Source organism: Plectropomus leopardus, chromosome 9 (genome assembly GCF_008729295.1).
Source record: "Plectropomus leopardus isolate mb chromosome 9, YSFRI_Pleo_2.0, whole genome shotgun sequence".
In the NCBI taxonomy this organism is placed as follows: Eukaryota; Metazoa; Chordata; class Actinopteri; order Perciformes; family Serranidae; genus Plectropomus; species Plectropomus leopardus.
In genome coordinates, this window is record NC_056471.1 from 23,976,029 (window position 1) to 23,999,828 (window position 23,800).

A 23,800-nucleotide genomic window follows, 5' to 3' on the forward strand; every position below is an offset into this window, starting at 1 on the left:
CTAGAAAGTTATTTGAACAAAATGTATGCTTTTTATGGATAATTGTAAAAAGGCAAAAGAACCCCTATTGTTGTCATTAATCTTTGTCGATATGTCTGTAAATATGAAGCAAATGTTGGAGAAAAACCTATGATCAACCTCAGTTCTAATTTACAAAAGATAAGAATGTTGCTTTCCCATCAAGTTGTCATCACGACTCCTCACAATGGCAGGCTATTAAACAGCAGACAGGGATGTAATTAGACCCCTGACTGATAAGACAAAGTCTCTCAGTCCTTTGACATGTCTGCACTATCACACATACCACATACACAGGTAAGCTGGTAATAGCACTGTGATAATGCCAATAGAAAAAGGTTTTAGAGAAAAAAAGTTATGCAAATACAACAATTACAGACACCCGAGCTGAGACAGGGTTTGATCTTTGAAGCTGATTAGATGCTGCCTCTTACCAAAAAAAAGAGCATTTCCACTTCTCATTTCCAAAACCAATTCCCTGCAATGTGCTTTACCCCCAGTCACTTGATTGGGTGCGTACAATGTGATTGGCTTCATATTTAAAGACATTACACTGTGTTTCATTACATAATGACGTTGGTAGATTGTTTATTAGGGCCAAAACTAAAAAGGTGCTCTGCAAGGAGCTTCTTACCCAGATCGCCCAGAGCCCTTCAGTGAAAATCCACATCCAATGATTACATGTCTGTCAATCTCAAGCCCTCTGTGGCCCGTTTCCTCTTTTAAGATTAATATGAGAGAATGGAAGCAAATTAGCTGCTAAATTAGACCACAGTTGTTTCCATACTGAGGGGCCCTTCGAGTCTTTGTCTCTCTCTCTACCTCTCCGACTCTGATCTACCCAATAATAAGCCCAGTGTTTCACAGAACCCTCGGGATCCAGCACCACCGCCACTGGCTTCTCCTTCCTCAAATACCAAAACAAACATTTAATAACAAGAGGCCCATAAGTTGTAAAATGCAAAATAGCTGTGTACTGTGACTTAAATAATAATGGCCATTTTAAACTCAATTGATATGGGACAACATCCCACTTTACGTTCTGCATGTAATTAATGAGCCCATACATGTTTTGCATGCAACACATATAGCATGACCCAAGTGTCTGAGTCTGAACTGGCAAATACAAGTATATAGTTTGCTTAAACTGACGGAAAAAAAGTTGGCACTGTACGTTTCTGCAAACCATAGATTCATTACATTTGCACTCTATTACGTTGCAGATTTGTTTCAACACTATGGTTAATGTGTGGTTAGGTATGTGCACAAAAAACAATTGGTAATGGTTCAACAAATTCCATGTTTTGGCTTGCTCAGTTTGTGGGGCACAATTCCAGCAGGAAGAGCAGTTTTGTTTTACTAAAAAACAACTGTTTTTAATGTAACTATCCCTGCTGACAGGTTGCTACTTAATACCTATGTTTAAAGCCTAAAAAACACTCACATATGGAGCCTATAAAAGCTGTCTGGAAAAACACAGACCATTACTACAAAACGACCACATTTGACATTTGGGGCATAGATTCCTCTGAAAAAACACAAATGAAATGTGCAAATGTGACATATTTCTGGTTTGGAGAAACATAAAATGCCAACATTTTCTGCTGGGTGACTTGGCTGCTTTAACTATTATATGAATAGAATATGTAAGTAGCTGTGTTAATGTGAGACAAAATACACTAGCATCATGAAGACAACAGAAGCATAATTTCTGTGTGTTGTGTATTGATATATAGTACATCTATTATCCTGCATGTTTGAATATTGCCTTTCTTGCCGGCTTGTGAAGGTCTGTTTGATGCTTTTTGGCCAATATTAAGTTTGCAGAGCCCATCTGGAGCTCTGTGTATGGTGGAAAACCAGGCTAATATGAAATCTAACCCATCCAATTTGGATTCATAGTCTTCTGGACTCAATTGGGAGGTCAGCATGGCAGGTAATTAACTCTGAATGCTATGTGATTAAATCTATGCCCCAATCTCATCTCTGATAGAGGAATTCAATCAGAAAGTGTTTACTTATGAAAATCACATTAAACAAGAAGGAAATGTGTGTAGTTAAAATCCACCACAGGGTCGACATAGCTTCCAACTGTTTCATTATTTATCTTGACAAAGGTGTTATCACTTTTTGTGGATTAGTAATTTCACAAGACAAAGCATTTCAGCAAGTATCAATTCAATAGACGTTTTTTTTTAAAGTGTATTTCAGTTTGAGATTTGTTTGTCTTGCAAATAAAGATTAGAGGCCTTGCATGTCAGTTCATATTCTAAAATGTAAATTGAATATAAAGGCATAATATGGAGCGGGGCACACATGCAGAGAGGACGGCAAATTGGACAAAAGATCAGTTCAAAAATCAGTTTTCTCCAACAAAAGATTTAAAACATTGCAAACCCACTTCATTTCATGTATAGCTTGGATTTGCAGGTGATTAACTGAGTGATTATGTCGAGCGCTGAACATGCAAAGGGGACACCCACCTTGGCTTCAGATTCCCTGATGAGTCTCTGAGCCTCTTTGAGGTTTTCTTTTTCAATAGTTAACTGTGCAGATACAACACGCACACACACATACACACACACATACACCATGGAAACACACATGTCACACAGAGGGCAACAGAGAGGCACAAATGGGGGTGGGTTAGATAGACAGAGAAAAAGGAGAACACTAGTACACCAGAACAGGTCCAGTACCCACACCAAACACAAAGAAGAGCCAGAGAAAGAGGCGAGCGGAGGAAAGAGGATGTCCCTTACACAGTTAGTGACAAATACAGTGTTATATTCCCATTTCGTCTGAATGAGCTATTTGATGTGCAAAAGGCAGAGTGTGCTGTACTTTTACACCTAAAACAAGATGTAATCTACCTTCAAAAGAACATCAGTGTAGAGCACTGACTACAGCATGATGGGAACAAGGCACAGCATCGCTGACAGTTGGTGTACCTTCAAAACCCTTCTTCCATTTCCCTTTTCTTCTTTTTTGGCATCACAAAATACATTTCAACTTAACACTCTCAGATGTGTGATGGGCATTGATTTCACTCTGCAGTCTTCGTTTTAGAAATGTACCCATTTTGCTTTGATATTTTCACTCTGTGCGACCTTGCCAAAAGAAAGAGGATGGGAACGTATTCCGCGGCATCTGAAATGTAATATTTTTTATAGAGTCATTCCTACAGAACACCTCTTACTATGGACTGTGGAAAACTAAATATTTAATATGTGTAATGGAAAAAGAGATGGAAACTTTTGGAGGATGACTTTAAAAAAAACCTTTCATTTTGCAAGAATTTTAGAAAATGGTAGCTAAGTGCAATATTTAAAGCAAAGAGGTTTTTCTTTATCTTTTTATCCTCAGGGATTAAAAGTTAGAGTTCAGAGATATCTCCGTTTTAAAGACAAAGCAAGCCAAGAGGTTTTCAGCAGGTAAAATACTGTGTGTCCTGCTCTCTGAGAGGTCCAGCTCTTTTCACCACCATTTTCAGTAATGTGAGGATGCATGTTAACACATCCGAATGTCAGTAGATTTGACCAGACATTTTTTTGGCTCAACAACTGAATTGGCTCTTTCTCATAACAGCAAAGCACACATTATAATGGGGACTACATTGTGAGATTTGCTGTCATTATCAGTTGAGTCAAATTCTGTAATCAGCCAGAGCGGAAGGCAGCCTGGCAGAAAAAGAGAGAGAAAGTGGTCCACTACACCTCCAGCTTCTCTCGGGGCCAAGATGGGTCAGCTACAAGACCGCCAGGTTGTTAAAACCTATTAATGGGATGGCGCAGAGTGCTCCAATGCACCACTGCAGTGCTACATTATTCATCACATCCAGAGCCAATTCAATGAATAGCTTCCTTTTTTTTTTGTCTTGAATGGCTGCAAGCAAAGGTTTGGGGAAGGGTGGATGATTTCCACTTGTTGTGATTCCTGTGTCCTTTGTTGATGTTTACAGGCAGAACCTCAACTCAACTCAATTGGGGGATAATCAAACAGACACATCAAACAAGCTGCTTGTTACAATGCCAAAGTTCCCAGACAAAGACTCTCATTAAATGTGTTGGTTCACAAACAAGGTGAAGTGAAGCGACTCAGGCATGCATGTGTTTTATTATCTGACAGGAATTCTGTCTAGGAGATGAAAGGTTAGGGTTAGCTCCCACTTCATTCATATTCAGCAAAACGACAGTGACAGCACAGCAGCTTTGATGGACAAACTCAATGCATGTCCTCACGCCGATTTAAAGGTTCTGCGCTCTCACAGTTAATGGCCTTCTACAACACTGTGTCAAGCTTGAATTAGGTTGCAAAACACACTCTTTCAAGCAAGTCCTCCCGAAGAGGCAGAATCACAGTCGTCTGAGAGGATGGCACTGTTGTTTTGTACATTGCTTGAGGTAGCAATTGAATGGTCTATGTGAACACCTGCCTAAAATAAAAAAACAGGAGATAACTCGGAATTGTTATTACAGAGCCTGCATACATTAGGAGAAAACATTTAAGCCCTTACAGCCTAAAACTCAACTCTAATTAAATTAATATGTGAGGCCAGTGAAAATTAACTGCACTCTTCGTAAACCCAAACAAATTTAATGGATTCACATTCAAGTAAAGTTTATTTATGCTCAAAAGTGCAGCCCTATTGTAAGTATAATTTTATTTCTGTATTGTCAAGATGTATAGGGGATGGTCTTTGGTCCTCATGGCCACATTCATGCAGGTTTGTGCCAAACATTTTATATGTTTCCCTGCTGAGGTTAATGCCTGTTGATGTGCGGCTCTCCAGCACTAACGGCTCTTTGAAGGAGCATTCGGACAAACAGAGGAAGAGAGGGCTCTGCTCTCCAGGGCTGCTCTGCTCTACACTACCTGTTAATGCACCACAGTCAGTCAGTCTTCAAAAGACAGAGGCCTGCCAGGGGAGGGTGAGGGGAAGGTGTGTTATAGGGGAAGAAACACAACATAAAAAGCCCCAACAAGGAAGAGAGGGCAAGCAAAGGTAACACAGCAGCCTGATACATTCGTTTTTGACAGAAGGTGGAAGAAGGAGAGGGTGAGGCAGAAAAAGGGGCGAGCAGGCGGAGCAGGTGGAGAGGAGCTTTAGATCCTGATGGTATTGTTTAAATAGGCAGGCATTAATCAGGAGCAGAGTGAGCGATGAACCCGTTTGGCTACAAATGCAGGTAACAAGTGGTGACACAGCACTCAGGCATATGAAGTGCAGGAGTGAGAGTGAAACACAATTTAGGTTCTAAGGGAGAAAAACACTGTGACTTTTGCCAGGACAGTGGCCAAAGCTTGTACTACATCACAGCATTTGTTTTGGACTTAAGAATGATTGCTAGAGGACTGAAGTAACAGCACGTTACAGCTGAGAAAACTCCCAGTAATGCTTGGACCACATATGCAGGTGCAGTTTATCAGACGGTGAGCGCCAACCTAAGTAACCTGAGATGAATGTTTGAAAGAAAAAGCAATCTCTGATATAAATGTAGCTATACCATCTTTCAATGCTGGTTTATATTAAATTCCCTAAGCAGGGAAGCAAACTGCCCTTTTGTCCCAAGGCAGTGCTAAAGCATTTGAAATTGGGTTAAGGGGGAAATAGTAGTCATTTTCTGTGCTCAAAATGGAGGGTTTTGCCTGGGAAGAAATGATGTAGAGGCCAAGAAAAGAAATGCAATCCATCTCTGTGATGATAGAATTACATAGGAAAAGCTTCAATAGAGCAATTCGCCATTATAAAGAGCTACAACTTAAGCAGGAGATTGACCCTTTATTAAATCAAATGTTCTTGCATGGATGATAACTCCCACTTATAGCAGCAGCATATCTGTAAGTGAGGTGAAAAGGCATCCTTCTGACCAAATCAGCCCTGTTTCTAGTGGCGCCATCACTTCTCGCTGCTACGATCTCAAGGCAAACACTTCCATTTTGTATGAGATCGCATAAGATGTTTTTAACTTAAAAAATGATTAAAAGAGTTTCCAGACATTAAGATTTTCACTCTTTTTTCATGTTTTTTTTTTTTTTGGGAAAACGTGTAGTATAAAGATCTCAGGGGGAATGTAACAGTTTTGCAGAGTGCTGGGTTTCCTCTGTATGGATTTACCTGGGACTCCAGGGCCTGGATCTTCCCCTCCAACTCTTTGATTCTCTCTTCCTTCTTTTGAGCCTCGGCCTGGGCCTCCTGCCGCGCACTGAACTCCTCATCAAACTGCAAGAAAAGAGACACAAGTATGTCTGTGTGCACGCACCAAACACATGTACACGTATGTAAACACACACACAAACACACACAGGTGGGTGAGCGGCACATTGTCTCAGGAGAATAGCCATGGGGCACATCAACAAACACCAAAACGCGCTGTCTTACACTCTCTGGCTGATTTCTATTCATAGCTCTCGTGGCCCTAGAGCCCTGTTGTCCTTTGTCTTTGTTTCAGGCCTGGCTTTCGCGCATGTTGACGGATCTAACCTTTGCAGAAACCAAGCCATGTCGCTACAATGATTTCACAGGCCCAGCAGGGTGCGTGGTGGACTGGTGGGACAGGACTCTTAAGAAAACAACATCCAGGACCCCCTTGGTGTTGTCAGACAGAGGCAGTGAGGCTCCTTAAGCCACATTTAAATATCATAAAAAATATCCCGGAGGTAAGTTTTTTAAATTACCCATTATTTTATTTCTTTGAAACAAATGAAAAATATATAATGAATTAATCAAGCATTTAATGAATTGAGAAAGGAAATGTAAGATAGAGACAGTAACCCTTAGAGGGCCAGCTTAAAACACAGAACTGTATTAAAGAAGCAGGCACATAACTTCCCTCTTCCCTCTGTGCACAAATAAGTATACATCAGATCATCGCCATCGATTCTTGTAATGCTGATACGGATCATGTAGCGTCACACCCAGGTATTGATCAGGGCATGGAAAATCAATAGCTTGTCTGAGAGCTCAGAGGAAGGAAAAAACTTTGCTGATGGGAGCCGGCCAACCAAAGGGGGCTGTTGGAGTGATTAATGTCTCACCTTTTTGGAGAACTCCGCAGCCTTCTGCTCACTCTCCTCAACTTTGGCTTTATCCACACACTGATCTGCAAGACAAGACCAGCACAGTCACAAGATACTTCAAAGATGGGATGTGCATCGTTAGCTCTTCATGTGAAAATTTCAATTAGACCTGGCTCTTGTTTCTTAAGTATATTAGAGTTTATATGATTGGATTTTTCTCTAAAAAACTCTGTTAGGTCCATGAGATGTTTAAAGCTTAAGATGATATCCAAAATTGTGATAGGTCGTAGTGTGCATTTCATTACATCTAAAAATGCCAAGTGTCAAGAGTCATTTAACTTAGCATTTCAAGGTCTATCAGTCTACAGTATGACTGCATATTATTTAACATATCCATCTATACATTTTCAGATTCAATGCTTTATTTCTCAAGAGGACACACAGATATGTCTCCTATTATAGGCTGTATAAAATAGAGGCTTGTGATGAAAAGCATGACTCAATGAAAAATAGAATAATTGAAAAAAAATCAATAAAAATGTCTGCTTTGAAAACAAAAACATGCATAAGATGGTAAAGTTCAGTCGACTGATGCAACCACTGAGTTGAACTTGTGAAGAAGGGACAAGAATGGAGAAAGTGTTTTCATGACATGTTCAGTAACTGCCTCACATACAGTGAAATCAGCCACACTGAGCGACTCTTGGTTCATGCAAATGTGCTGATACATTCCCCTCCTCTTCTCTTTATTTTACTTTCACTGACAAAGGTTTCCTTAAAAGGGGAAACTTCTGTATTTTACAACTTGGACCCAGTTTTCCCATATAAAGAACGAATGGAAAAACTACATTTTGAATAAGTTGAGTATTGAGAGCAACCGCTGGAGCGACAGTGAAGACACTGCTGAAATGTAATCCCTATAGACAATTGTGCATTATCAACTAAGGTCCAGTAAAAAAAGCTTTCTGCCACTAGAGGGCAAAGTCTCGTTCTGAATTCTCTTGAGGCGACTTGCTGCAGGAAAACATTTGTGAAAACATTAATGAGAGTTGAAGAGAGGTGTGCTGGGAAGAGCAAGGTTAGTGTTTCTCAAAGATTGTTCGTTGTCATGAATGAATATTGAGCTGTTTTTGACAATGTGGAAAAGTCTGTAAGATTTCAGATCGAGACTTCTCTGTTATCAAGACTTAGTGTTATACATGCTAGCAAACAGACTGGATCAGTGAAAGTTAAGAAAAATATTGAATTTCTCTGTGGGGTCCTCTCCGTAACATTATTAGACACTTATAGTAACAATCTGAGCCTGTCAGTTGCAAAAACAAGCACTTCTAGATATACATAGATACTGTACTTAGATTTACATTGTACAATTGCCCATAGGGATTACATTGCAGCCTATTTTGCTACTGCGGCTGCAGCAGTCGCTCTCATTTTGTGGACCAATTTCAAAAATTTGTGTCTCTGTTAGTCTCTTAAACACAAAAGCATGGGAAAATAGGATCCAGGTTAAAAAATATTGAAGTTTCCCCTTAAATAACAGAAATCATGACCTAAAATGTGTGAGCTGTTATCTGTTGCTTAATGGCATGCATCTTTAACAAGATAAAAATCAGAGTCTAAAATATAAAACTAAATCAGCCTGTTCTTGCCAACTTTACTTCATTTTTTTTAAAACACTGTTTTCCGAACATTTTGTGTTTCAGTTTCTTTGTTTTATTTGGGCATGTTTACAAATCCCATATTTTCCAATAACCCAGCAGATAAATGATGTGAGGGACAGTGTATGTGCAAGTTTTAGGTGTAAATTACTGTGAGATCACACATCACTCAACGCATGATCCCTCTGAATAATAACTGTTATTAAGAAACAGCCCCCCCCCCCATGTTAATGTGGAAAAAAAAGAAAAGGGTGGAAAGGCACCTTTCAATAAGTCATGCGGATGTGGCATCTGTGTTGTTAGTGTGAATTTTAACAAACACATCCTTGACAGTTTTTTTTATCAACTGATTAAATCTCAGCAAAGTGGGTGATAAAACTTATTGAATGCTGCATCAGTCCTCTGTGGAAAGGTTTAAAACTTTTAATGACCCTTTGTTGGCAAGTCACAGAACTGTTAGTGATATAACAGAGAGACACAAAGTATTTTTTATTTATTTTCTCTGTTTGAAAAAAAATCTCTATTAGTAATGCAGTGCAAATAGATACTTTCTCTGTGATTCCAGGAACACGGCTGAAAACCCAATAACCGAGAAAAGCAACATTTAAAATGTTTCTGAACCGGCTGAATTCATTTCACCAGATATAATGTATTATTCATCAATAATTAGATGACCCCTACTTATATGTCAAGCCACTGCAGGTGTTTGTTAGAGGAATCTCAGCGGGATCTGGGAGGATAATGAGAATGACTGCGAGGTATCAAAACATTTTTAGCAACATCAGTGATATGCCTCCTGCAGCAAACAGTTTGAAAAGACAAAAACAGATCTTGTGGATGATTTCATATGATGATACTAACTACACATTTCAGACTTCCGCCAACACATGTTAAAATTAATGAGTGAGGAAATACGGAGCAAATTATTAAATACCAATTAGATGGGTAAAGTCCACATCCAATCTTCTGCTGTAGCCGAAGTCTGGGTCCATCCCATTGCGATGCAGGACCACCTGAGACACGCATTCTTCTATCACCTTGTAATACTGAGGCCTGAGGGGTCACAAAACATAAAGCAGAACAATTAGACAAGCCACAGAAAAAATATGAGTGACACAGACTCTACAAGGCTAATTAACCACAAATTATTCCCTTTTCCAAGCTAGAGGTCACAAAATGCCATGTCAAAAAGGGTGCTGCTGAAGAAAATAGGCACCCTATTAAATTTGATCACTTGCTTCGCCCCGATCATGAAATTAGCAGATTAATGGGCACACAGAACCCAGGTCTGTGCTAGTCCGTCCATTTCAAGGTGACAGACGGTAGCCAAGGCTACGCTTGCCCTCTTGCCTAATTTGCAATCATCTTTGCCAATTAGAGCAACCATAAAAACTGAAATGTAAATCTAATCAGCGTAATGTGTGTAATTGAAAGCACAATGACCGGGAAAACATGTCAGCCAGTTAGGAGTGTGACTGAGTGCTTGGTGTTCTGGAGCGAGGTGTCTGAATCAGCCTGAGAGACCCATTCTGACACATAGGTTGGTATGTGACCTTTTCTCAGTAACATTATCAACTTTAATTGCAAGTGACATTTAACAAATACAATGCCAGCCTAAGCTGAGCTGCAAACTGAGAAATAATTATTTTCTAAGCATGACATTGACCAGAAGATGATGTTTAAATTCGCAACAGAAACAACTTGTGTTTTTTCATTTATTCCTCTTAAGACTCAAGTTCTACTTATTATAAACTGGGTGTTGAGAATTGAACTAAAATGTTAGACCTGAAGTGACCCTTAATGATGCCCTCAAATATTGTCACAGTGCATGGGGGCGTGACCGACCAATTGTTGCAGTTTGCATGCAAACGACTAGGCAGTTGCAATTCTGGTACGGCGTTATGATATCTGGAATAGGTGTGGAGTGGAATGAATTCATTACTAGTAGGAGGACGAAAACAGTATCAGCAGCTGGAGCAGCGGCAGCCTTCTCATTCAATAATCACATAAACACCTTTCATCTTCCTTTTAAATAAGACATTTTTTTAGCGGTCACAGAGTAGAGGATATGTTCTTCAATAGCCGCTTTTACACAAACTGTTCAAGTTGAGAATAATGCGCCGTTATCCCGCCTTGAAATTCTGTATAAAAGGAACAATCGTGGAATGGGGGGACAGAGTCGTCTCACTTTTGAGCAGCCATAGAAGGAAGTAACAGCGCTAAAATAGTGTGTCTATAAACAGGACAGACAGCAGGACAGGTGTAAGGTTTTGAAGGAGTGCTATGCACGCAATCCAATGCTGGAGATTTAAAAATCGGCAAATAGCAGTTAGTAGCTAACTCAAAGAAGAGCAGCTGCCAAAAATGTCCACAAATTTGGAAAACAATGAGATTCAGGAGCTCCTTACCCTCCAAGCAGAGGGCGAAATCAGCCACCATATAACTGAAAAGGTATATGACTGTTCTTGTCGTCTGTTTAGGTTCTCAGTCATCCAGGTCATTAAAAGAAACCTCGGGTTGTTCTTGTCATGTTAATCCACTGTTATTGTTTTTGAAGCACTGCTGACACATTTGTCACTCTAGAGGTTGATGCTATGTGTTAAATGTCATGCCTGCCTGTTTTTTTGGTTCTGTGTAAAAATGCATACAAGGCATAAAGAGGGGACTTCGCAGAGGCCCTTTGGCGCGAGTCACAACACACAAAAATTAAGTACAAAACAAACATCCCTCCACTGGAACCTGATGTTTCTTTAATATACTGATATTCTGTTCTTACTTTAGAAATGATCAACAGTATCATTGTAAATTCTTGTTTTGGCATATAATTTTAAATCAGTAAGAAGACAAAGTTAACACTAGAAGTTTGACAAATCCCTCTATGACAAATATGCTGCAGTGTAATCCCCTTTTAGCTTCTTGAGATAGTCCAACAGATTCCTGTAATAATAACTGAAATTCAGAGATTTCATGACAACTTTGATGCAGATAAGGAACTCAAAGTCTGATCAAAGCCTGCCCGTCTGATAGCTCTGCATGAAAGCATTAAGGGAAGGAGCACTAATGTTACTAAATGTAATAATTGATGGAAACAGGCAGAGCTGTTAGCAAAGTGTCTGGTGGGTGTCAGGCATGTTAGTTCTGTGTAACATTAAAAAAAGCACATATATCCAAGTATGTGTCACAGGAAAAAGAATCGTGATAATCAGTAAGTTGTAATTATTATCATTTAATGAAGTTTATTTCTGCAGCTTTTATTTTAAACTGTTAGCCATATATTCAAAGGCTATGTTCTGTTGGTACCTTGTGGGTGGACAGGCCATATCATGTTATGAACAGAAATATGAAAGAACACAAAATTCTGAGCCAAAGCAAATAAGAATAAATCAGCATTTAGGTGCACTGTTTTGAAAGCATGAAATGCCATACATTAAGCTTGAGCTGGCGGATTCGCCCACTCATGATTGGAACAAGCTAGTGAAAGCTCACACATCGCCCTGCATGGCTTAAGCACTGTGGCACTCGGCTTACAACTGTCACCAATGTACACCACATTATTATCTCAATAAGCCGCCCTATTTTCCCTTCGTCCTCCATCCTCCGCCGCCACCACCACCGAGCAGATAGAGGCTGGGTGGAGATAACTGGAGATGGAGAGAGTGACCCAGAACTGTCAGGCCCCTCCACAGTGGGCAGGGCTGGGCTCCAGAAGCTAGCATATGTCCCCTGCATCATTCCCCACCTCTTCTTTTACTTTGGCACCTTCATTTCTTCCAATGATAGCTTGCAGTGCAGAACAGCCCCAGCCACTTGATCCAGCTCTGCTCCACATAACCAGTGTAATCCCCATATCACCAGGCTCCAAAAGAGCAGATCTGCTCTATATTTATTGGGTGGGTTTGATGTGCTCCCATTCATTAGGCTTCCAGTGAGAGATTAATTATCAAAAATAAACCGAGCCCCGGAGGGGAGCGCAACAACTAATGTTGTGTTAGGAGGAATGACAGTAGACGGAGCACTTTAACAGTTTGCCCACTGTAGACCTTATTATTATTACAATACTTATTATTCAATTAATTATCATTTAATGTAGATTATTATTTGACACATTAATCAAGGTAGCAAGTGTGCTATCAATTCTAATTAATATAATGATAAAATCAACAATCCTTTACTTCTAGACATAACATCATGAGCACACATGCATTCCTTTAACACAAAGCCGAAGTGTATCACTTATTAATACCATATAACTAACCTCAGTCGGCCGCCATTATACAGTTTCAACTCGAGCCATGTATTTACCACACATTCTCTGACCTGAATGTTTTTGCTTCAAGCTGATGAAATGTTAGGGGTGGGGAAAAAATGCAGCACAGTGTCGCGATACTTTCCATCGCTACGTTGTGTCCATAAACGACCACAAGGCATCTAATTTTTTTTTAATTACATAAATCAAAAATATTAATTGAAAGTATTCACTTCCTCCAATTCTTTTACAGATGTAAATTACCATTCACTGTCTGTTATCTGATTTAGTTTTCTTAATATCTTTATTTTTTTTTTTAATTTCCATGGTCGAAATAAATCACATAATATTGAATCGTGGGGCCTGTGGTGATTCTTACTGCTACAAAATATTATACATATATTAAATTACTACTGCTGCTACTACTACTACTGCTGCTATTGTGAAATAGTTCGACTACTATTTCACATTCACCCAATTCTGACTACGACATGAAAAGATGGTAACTTAAAAGGTGAGGGCTGAAAAAAGATAGATAGTATCTATTGAAAATAGCTGCATGTACTGTGTTACTGCATCTTCCATCATCCCAACTCACACACCAGTGATGTATTGGGAATACAATGCCTCAGTCAGAATGAATTCCTGGTGTTGATGTCTGTGTGTGCACATGTGTGGGTTTGTCCTTTCATTTGTGACTGGTGGGAGGGAAAAAATATTTTAAAATCATATCTTTAAAAAGACCATCAGTTTTTTTTCTTCATGAGCACTGGTACTGATCCCTCCATATTGCTGCCTCACAGAGAGGTACGTGGACACTGAGGTGGACGTGGCTGAGCTAGCTGGTTAATGTGAAATCTATTTCTCACTTCCTACGAATAGACGAGTAATAAATTATTCATAACACCAAGGGAACAGCAACTTGTCTATGGTAAATTCATCTTCTTCCTCGCATCCTCCCTTAGTCTTCCAACTTTCTTTTTTAAAGTCTTATTCCTGCAAAAAGGTCTGACACAGCAGTGAATTCATCAGTGTCACTCTGTTCAGAGGAATGGCGGACTTCCTGCCCAGTGAATGACATATTTGCTATTCAAAGGCAAAGTGAGAAACCTACCCCAACAGTTTAAACATAATTTCAAAAAATATAGAATATCATCTCTCTAATCACTTACCTCTAGAGCTGCGATGACTGTCAACTATCAAATGTATTGTCAGATAATCTGATAATCGATCAAACAGTTTGAGTGTTTTTCTAAGAAAAAGAAAAGTTAAAATGGTCGCCACGGTGTGCTGGAGTGTAATAAACATATGACGAATTTTTTTTTAATTAAATTATCCAGCATTATATAAGAATTCAAAGCTCCATCTAAAACAAATTTTGGCTAAATTTAAGCACATTGTGCTAATAATAGACCAAACTCTCCTGACTGCAGGACTCTGACTTGAACTTCTGCTGTGTGCTATTAATTGTTTTACTTGGGAAAAATTTTTTTTAGTTGGCCTACTTCTCCTAAAGCTGCTAACAGCCTGCTAGCATTTCCAGTGAGAGAGAGGTTAATAATAAGGCAATGTGCCTGGGGCCACGGGGCCCCAAATCACTACATCTGGCCCTGGTAATAGGGCACAGCAAAGAGCGGCTGGATGAGACACGGAACAATACGTTCTGCTGTTTGTAAATATTTCCATTGAAAGTCTGACTAAACTGGAACTTAAAGGAAGTAGTCAGTAGAAGTCTAAAGAAGTCACTTTCCACCACTGAATATTTGTCTCTTTGTTCATTCGGACTCTTTGGTGCTGTGAGGAGAAGCTCCGCTCTGTTTGTCTCTCTCACAGTCAGACTGCCAGCTGTTTGATCCGAATTATGAAATGCCATGCAAGCACACACGACTCGGTTGTCAAATTCTCAGCTGTACTCTAGAGTCAAAGTCGTTCACTACATTACGTGATTGTTCATCACTTTTTTCCTCTGTGCTGTGAGCGCATAAGACAGAGCCTAAAGTATGAGACTCATACCAGGTGCATGCCAGTTGGCAACCCCAGTGGGGAAAGGATTGACAGAATTTTTAAAAAACAACACAAAATAACCAACATGGACAAGATTACAGTGCTTAGAGGTTCTGAATGTTGGTTTTGATTACTTTTTCTTTTTTTTTTTTTTTTGCCAAGCTAATAGATCCTTTAACAGTTCAGAGAAAATTACAGAAGTTACAGGAAAAAAAAGGAAGCTAAAGTTTAGTTTTTAAAAATCAATAGGTCTCTTACTTTTGGGAGGGTTCATGTACACAACAAATTTCAACCTGGCTTTTACTTTTATGTTATCAAAGACAAACAAACAGACCCACAAAGGAAATAACTACTTCCTGTGAGTAATGAACAAATGTGTTCAGAGTGCTGGATGAAGTGCTTTTATATCTACTGTAAACATACAAACAAAACAAAGCTAAGACTATCCAAGCACACTGACGCACAGGATCATCAAGTGGTCTTAAGTCAATACTTGGGCATGGGTGAGTGCTTTCACAACTGTAGTTTGGTTCCTTTGGTCCAGACCCGAGGGAGAAATGATACACAGTTGCATTTTTACTTCTGGTCCATTATCTTTTCACACTGACTTTTTACAAATCAACCAAAAGGGCTAGATATGAAGTTACATCAAGTGACAATTATTTCAATCATGCAAAAGTCCTATGTGTGCCATCATAAAATCCTTGGGTCGGTTTGTTTCTTTCACACCACAAATGAACTAAATCAGAGTTCATTCAGAAGCGGACCAAGACACACCTTTTCAAGCGGTCTTGGTCTGGTTGTTTGGTCCGCACCTGGGTTTAACCAGTCTAATCAAACTGTACTAATCGCGCAAAAGGACCTGAGTTCATTTTAACAGACACCACCCAATGTATGTAAAAATCAAACAGAACTTACCTGATATAGTAGTCGTTCCTAATTAGCAAAAGGTGCTGCAGGACTGACAGGAAGTACGCCTCTGAGCCCGTGTCTTTTACCATATTGGACAGGAGATGATATACTTCATTCATATCAGTACAGGAGCAAAGTTAAGGACAACAACTTCATGACAGTATTTCTTTCTAGTTGTATTCAGTTAACACTTAAGGTTAACTTCTTGAGAAAACACACAATTTGAGTTCATCATTCGGGTGAATTCAACACATTGTAAACATTTACATATTTATTAGTCCTTGTTTTTTTTATAACTACTTATTTATTTTCCCTCAGTTCCTCAGCCTTTCTGACAGGCATCAAGGTACAAAAGCAAACAGAGATGTGATTCCTCTTATCCATTGTCTCTCTTGGGGGAGCTAAAACAGTGTAAGCAGCTAACTTGAGGAGGGGGACTGGTAATAAAGAATGCTCCCTCTGGTTTACCTGTCACTCTAAGGAGCAAATTAAATACATTAAAAAAAAAAAAAAAAAAAAAAGCTCAGTGGTTTGAAGGTTTGAGGCAAGGATGATGGGGAGAAGATCATTCTCAGAACAAAAATATGTCTGACTTTCAGTTCTTAGATTGAAACTGACATGTACTCAGGAGCCAAAATTCATGTTATTAAATTTGCAGAGGGTATTGATTATGTGTCTTATGTTTGCTTTTCCCAGGAGGAAGTAGTGATGGCTCATCTAAAATAGATGTTAAAATCTCTTTATTCCTACATCTTCAAATATCATATACTATATATATATGTATTGATTATTTGCTCAGTATTTGTTTTATAAATTATATACAGGTGATGCCTTGTATTCAAGAAACACAGAACGTCTGATATTGAAATAATCAGATCAAAATTAATGCAAGGACTATATGACATACAGTGTAGGAGAAGATATGCATGTACACTGAAACGTCCAAAAAATGTATCTCAATGTTAATGGTTGATTTGTAGTACAAGGTTAATTTAGAAATAATTATATTTGCGTTTCTAAAACTTCTATTAGTGCTGTAAAAGTGTAGCTCCAAGAAGCAAGAACCCAAGAAAATGAATGATTTGGAGCCTATTTAATTTGTTTGCTTGAGAAAGGAGGATTTCCCCGTGGAGACTCATCTTGTTTGAAAAAGTGGAATAAGCCTCTCAGATATGTGCACACATGCAGAAAAAAAGGAAGACTAAGGAGACAGTACCCTGTTAAGCTCACAGTGATGAAAACCTGATTGCCATCATAACATGGAGAACGGATCTTGACAATGCGTGCTAAAATATTTACACAGTGACTGCAAAGCAATGAAGTGACACTTTCAACATGGTGGCAGCATATGTTGTGATCCCCTTTCCTTCTGCTTTTGGTACTGAAACAGTAAAATGCACATGCAAAAATGACTTTTTATGAGGTGACTGAGCTTGAAGATTCAGACTAAATTAAGGCCAAATTACGACTAAACAGACCTCAAGAGCAATAGTATTATTTCTAGAACTACCATTAATGTGCTATAATAGTTGATGGATATAGTCATGTTATGGAACAACTAGAATTAAGGGGGTTGCAGTTATTTATCTCCATGAAACAGTCAAGTTGCAGTTATAGTTTACATCCATGTCTGTATGGACTTACAGAAGATCTATACAATCAGCACAGTTTCAAGTTGGGCACCCAAGATTGATCCAAGTGTCACCAATCAGTGTCTGGCCAAATGTCTGCCCCTCTGTTCCTGAGTTATGATGTTGAGCAACAGACAGAAAAGTGTTTTTGCAGAACATTAGGATGTCACAGTGAAGTTGACTTTGGGGAAATTAAATTTCATCACCTCATCATATTAGGCATTTGTGTGATAGTTTGTCATAATTAGCATATGAATACTAAAGTTATGGCCAAAAAAAGTTCATCAATGAGTCCAAATGGAAGTTTTAGCCAAATTTGAGGAGATTCCCCCAAGGCCTTTTTGAGATACAGCAACCATGATAATGAGACAGACACAAGGTAAAACGGACCTTCACCTTTGTCCTCCAAATTTTAACCAGTTCATCAATTAGTCCAGGTGGATGTTTGTGCCAAATTTTAAGAAATTCCCTGTTTTTGAGATACTGCGTTCGCAAGAATGAGAAAGACACAAGGTCACAGTAATTTTGACCACCGCAATCTAATTAGTGGATGTTTAAGGCATTTTTATGATATCGCGTTCATGAGAATTGTACGGACAAATCATAATCACAATGGCCATGGCTATCACCTGCTCAGAGGCATTAAAACACTTGGCAGACTAGAGGGGTCCAACTAACATGTTTTCAAAGGTTAATCTGAAGACTTTGTCAATGCTTTATTTGTTTGCTAATGTTATTTGTCAGTTTTCATTGGCAGCTAATGACTGATGACTTTGTACCACAGCATCAATATTTCAAACTATTTCCTCAAAAAAAAAACCCAAAAAACAGCATTTAACTACATTCTCCATTCCCCATGCTATCATCCACACAAAACAATCTGCACCCGCTGCAATTGGAGAAGATCAATTCTTTTAAATACTGTTTGACACTTTTCCTATTAATTTCAACAATGTCTGTAATTAAACTCCTATCCCATATCAAATTTTTTGAGAGAGAGAGGGATGGGAATACGGGCTCCTCTGCAGTATCATTTCCCTCCTTTGTATTAGCTGAGTATGAAGCCTGGGAGAATTACCAATCCTGTGAGATTCAATTATAGCTTCACCACAGCAGCATTTGAGAGGACATGAGAAGGAGCTCAGACTGGGAAAGTGTCCAACTAGCTTCATCTATCACTAAGCTGCAGACATAAACCTAATGTAGAATGCCAATCCATTCGATGACACCCCCTCTACACTCTCTTTCGCGCTCTCTGTCTCTCTCTTTACACTCCCTCTCCAAATAATGAATAAACATGAGTGGCAGTCAAGTGTGACGTAGGCCAGTCAGTGGTGGGGTCAATCAATCACTATTCCACAGCTCATTAATATTTATTAGTGGCCTGGAGTCACCTCCTCGGCACCTGGACCTGGGCCGGACACAGAGGAGCCTCTCCAGGTTAATATTCATGAAACTGCTGGAGAAACAAGACACATATGCAATGCTCAGACACTAGAAGTACTATCAGTGTGATAACATGCCTATATGTGTGTGTGCGTGCATGCACGTATGTGTGTGCTATGCAGGCAAAAGGAAAAAGGTAGCCTAGGCATTCGAATCATGCTCAGAGCTCGCAGATCAATACCACATTGTCCTTGGAAACAAACATTGGGCCTTCTCATTTGTGAACCTGCTCAAGCACATCATTAATCCAGGTGCACGTTTTTTCTCTCCATCTTCTCTCCACGCACACACACGCGACCTCCTCCCCTCACCTACTTGTGTCAACAGAATCTGTCACTCACAGCAGCACTTTGTGCCAGGACTAGAACTCTGGGATTTGGTGGAAGAAAAAGGTTGTGGGAATGAACATCTGCATAACAATGTCAGCGTCTGAGTTTGTCTGCTCACTGTGTCAGCCATTCATATATAGCCTCAGAGAAGATTTGTGAATTATTAAAGGGGTCCTCTCTGGGATGCTTGAAGAAGTTTCCAACTCTGGACTAAATTGCTGCTCACCTCATCAACTCCTGCTCTGCATGTTTGGAGTTTAAGGGTAACTTTGGTCATTTTCAACATGGCCCCTATTTTCCAATGTTTCTGTGTCTAAGCAGCTAATGAGAACAACAAATTCTGAAAGTAGTCCAGTATTGAGTGACACCCTGTAGCCAGCAGCTACAAAACACGCTGCAACGAAACTATTCAGGGCATCTCTGCGTCATCATTTTACATCCACTAAAAGTCATCCCAAATCTATCGCTAGATAGATTTGGGATGTCTAGATATCGATGCCAGTCAGTCATCAACCACAGAGTCGAACAGCATCCATCATTCCTCACCAACACCATGAGGCAGGTTTGCTGTGGTGCAAATGGCATTAATTGCATGCCTAAAAAGTAACAATTCTGAATTATCTACCAGATGAACTGTAGGATTCAAGATGGGTGAAAGAGTAACTTTTTTTGGGAACCATGTTTGTTGCTACAATTGTTAAGATTTGCCACAGTCACTGATTAATATCTGCTCACATGCACTGATCTGACTGCAGTTTTCTTTCATTCTTTGTTTTGTGTTGTTTTTAATTGTTTGGACAGTAGGAAGACAAACCACACTGGGTTTTGTGTGTTTTATTTTGTTGGTGGGTTCTGTAATAGGGATTTCAAGGCTGTTTCTGGTTAAACAAAAAGGATTTTACTCTAACAAAAACGTCTGTCTCTGTAGTGATCCTTTTAATAATGTTGTCAGAGACTTAAAATAATAATCCGAGCCTGTCAGCGGCAAAAAAAAAAAACACTTTTAGTGGATGTAAATGAATGGTTACATTGCAGCCTGTTTCGCTGCTGCTGTCTGTAGCTCTATACTGGGCCAATTTCAAAAACTGTTGTTCCCATTAGTCAATTAGACACTAGATTCTGGGAAATTAGAGTGCAGGTTGAAAAAAACAGAATTAACCCTTTAAATACATATTGGTAAAGCAATGTGAGATAATTTAAATTTTTAAAATGGAACGATAAGACGAGAGTGAGTACGCCTGAACATGAGAGATCGTGTGCATGTAATGTAATATGACTCCACATAGAAATGATTAATTGTCTACTGTGAAAAGTACATGGTATGAACAGGACAGCATCTGTCTGTTTGATACCTTCCTCTTGAGTCTTACAACAGTCCTCCTTAACTCAGTACTAACGAACAAAGGACAAAAAGTTAAGAGGAAGAGAAGAGTAAATAAAAAGCAGAGTGAAGAGGTTGAAGGTTCGGATGACAGGGTTATTTACCTAGTATACCTGGACAGAGATGGAGCTGGATATGGTGCTCTGGCTCCTCAAATCCTTCTCTAATGAACCAAGCCGTGAAAGGCTTAGACTATAAAGCTCGACCAAACCCAGAATATAGACTCATCTACCTCTGCTAGTTCTGCAGGCCTATTCATCTGTATATTCACACAGAGGGAGGAAATAAAAGGATATTCCATCTCAGCACGGATGTCATCCAGGCGATGGGAGAGTTCGATAGAGTCCTCCTCCTTGTTCTCATTGAACACCTTAAGCTGGATGTCGAGCTCCTCTGTCTCTTTTAGCTCCTAGAATGAGTCAGATAGACAATAGAAAGCTGAATATGTGAAGTTATACAAAGGTCATCTTGCTATCGTGATAACAGTGGTAGCACCTGCAAGCAATAACTTTGATACAGCTTTTAATAATTTATCACTTAATAGTATCGCTATTGTTGAATCTCGTTGAAACTTTATGTGTCACTGTTAATAAGGGCTATTGTAAAAAAAAATGTAATATTACAATATTATTTTCCCGGTTCTGGCTGCAGAGGAGCTGTGAACTGAGACGCCCCTGAGCACTCTCACTAGGTATTCCAGACAGTGCCTATTCCTGCACACCTGTTCCAGCCACGAGGGGCTACAGCAGTGCTCTTTCCCACTTCTCTATGAATCACCAGCAGTGGAGTTTACAGACTGAGACAGGGCCAAATGTAACCCAATTTCTGCAGGTATCAATCACCCTGCACTGTTTTTTTGGGTGCACCATCTGTCTTGAGCAACACTAGTTTGGAGGGAGGTGCCCAATGCCACAGAGAAGTGGGGAAGGAGAAGAGGAGGGCCAAATACATGTGTCAAGGACTATAAGAACAAAACAAATTGTGCTCCTTTTTTTCCAGCGGAGTTCACTTTTTTTCTTTGCCAACAGCTACAGCGGCTCCTGAGCATAACTCATAATTAGATGAACGAGTGTCAGTTTGAATGTCGGCATTAAAAGCGGTGAACGTGGCATTCATAAATGACTGTACACTGAGACTCTTTCATATCAGGGGGCAGAATTGAAGATAATTAAAGTAATGACAGTAATAATCAACAGGAGCAGCTGGGATGACTTATTAACAACTGGCTCTGTGACATGCTCACCCCACTCGCTACAAATGAGAGCCTGAGTGATGAGTTGGAGCTCTTTTGCCTTCGATAGATGTGTAGGCCTGCTGGTAATGATGCCAGGACGACCTGCGTGATGAGATCCTGGCACTGCATCACACTTGACACAAGCTACTACTACTAATTAATAACAATAAAACCGATTCGTTTTCATGTATTTGTGTCATGTCGCACCTGGATTTTTTGGTGTGAATCCCTGATTGTTTAATCTTAATGCAATTACACCAATATCAACATTTTCAAGTTGTTGCATTACTGAAAAAGCGGTTTACCCAGCGTTTAAGAGACAGTTCACCCTTAAATCAAAAGTTCATATTTTACCTCTTACTTGTAGTTCTATTTATCCATCTAGATTTTTATGGTGTCAGTTGTCGAGTGTTGAGGATATTGGCTGTAGAGATGTCTGCCTTCTTTCCAATATAATGGAATTAGATGGCAGTCATCTTGTGGTGTTCAAAGCGTTTATGGTGCCCTCCTCTCCTGAACTGTAATGTTGGCTAGCTCAGCGGTGCTAGGTGAGCTAGCAATAGATGCACACTTCTGTCTTTGCTGTTACACAGTTGAGGGATGTAATGTGAAAGAAAGAAAATAGCTCCTTGTCTGTTGATATATATATATATATATGAGAAAAGGGACACATCTCTCATGCCATGATTATGGGTTGAACTGTCCCTTTATAACTATAGTTAAAGAAATTCTGTTATTTTGATATAAATTGAGGGTTGGTAACTTCACTGGCTTACATTCAAGCTTTTCCGTATTATACTGTAAAGCTACAACTTTGCCAGGTGGAGTCAGAATGTATCAATAGAGCCTAAAAGAATCACTTCAAGTAAAAGTAAGACAAATAACATGGTTCTGACAAAATTACCAAGTAATGAATTCAATGATCAATTGAACATTTGGGCTGAAACCTCTTTCATAGTCGGGAGCAGAACATGTTTTTCATGTGTATTTTTAATCCAACCATGTTCTGCAACCTGTTTGAGAACTCACTGGTAGGATCTTCTTGAGACCACATCTCAGGAACTCATTGCGTAAATGTATCCGGAAGTCCAGGTCATCAGGGGAGGTGACCAAGGCGTTTATCAGCTGCATACAAGCAACCTGTGGAGCAGACAGACAAAATAACAGACAGACAAAAAAAGAAAGAAAAACAAATGAGAGATAATACACAAAACAGATATTTCTTGCAAAACATATTAATACAATATTATGTAATTAATAATAAATTTGGTGTTTGGTCTATGCAATATGAATGTGTTTTGGAGTGTTTTTTTTTCACCTAATATTCTATTTGCAAAAGCAAAACTACAGAAAAGAGATGATGACAGGGGAAGGTGTGGAGAGAGAGAGACAGATCAGAGGAGAGATGGGAAAAAAGTCCAGGTCTGGTGTTTCTATTGACCAGATGTGCATTATTAATGGATTTATTGGGAAGGAAAAAGCCTCAATGTGCGTGTGTGTTTCTGTGTGTGTTTCTGTGTGTGTGTGTGTGTGTGTGTGTGTTGGGTGGAGGAGGGGGCTAAGAGGAAATCGCTGATGAATTATAATGAGCAGTAAGGTGTTTCAGGGGAGCAAGCCATGGATAAGACAGTTTTCCTTGGACAGACAATCAATAGCAGGCTGAAGGATTCCCATGGATGATGTGAAACGTCTTCAGAAACCTTGACCCTGTGCTGCTGCCTGGTTTGTGTTGTTAATAAGAGCCACAACAATGCTGTTTGTGTGTGGCTTCCTGAATCTAATTTAATCCTTTTTCTGGAATAACATTGTTATCCTAATGCTCAAACCTAGAACTGCAGCTCCTTCCATGAAATGTGATCTACATATATGCTATGAAATACTTCTTTTTCACCCATTACCTGCTTTCACACTGCCTGTTTAA

The 23,800-nt window shown here is 39.4% G+C and overlaps 1 protein-coding gene across 6 annotated transcripts in view; it reads right to left on the reverse strand.

Annotated features, from left to right (window-relative positions):
• The window catches only part of diaph2 (diaphanous-related formin 2), a 462,271-nt gene that overhangs the window by 294,375 nt on the left and 144,096 nt on the right, over window positions 1–23,800 (reverse strand). For all 6 annotated transcript variants that reach the window (XM_042493107.1, XM_042493105.1, XM_042493108.1 and 3 more), the window contains 6 exons: window positions 22,909–23,019; window positions 20,942–21,054; window positions 15,865–15,981; window positions 9,631–9,749; window positions 7,057–7,121; window positions 6,137–6,241 (listed from right to left, as the gene is read on the reverse strand). In XM_042493107.1, coding sequence (XP_042349041.1) covers window positions 6,137–6,241; window positions 7,057–7,121; window positions 9,631–9,749; window positions 15,865–15,981; window positions 20,942–21,054; window positions 22,909–23,019 — 630 coding nt within the window. The remainder of the gene's footprint in view (window positions 1–6,136; window positions 6,242–7,056; window positions 7,122–9,630; window positions 9,750–15,864; window positions 15,982–20,941; window positions 21,055–22,908; window positions 23,020–23,800) is intronic.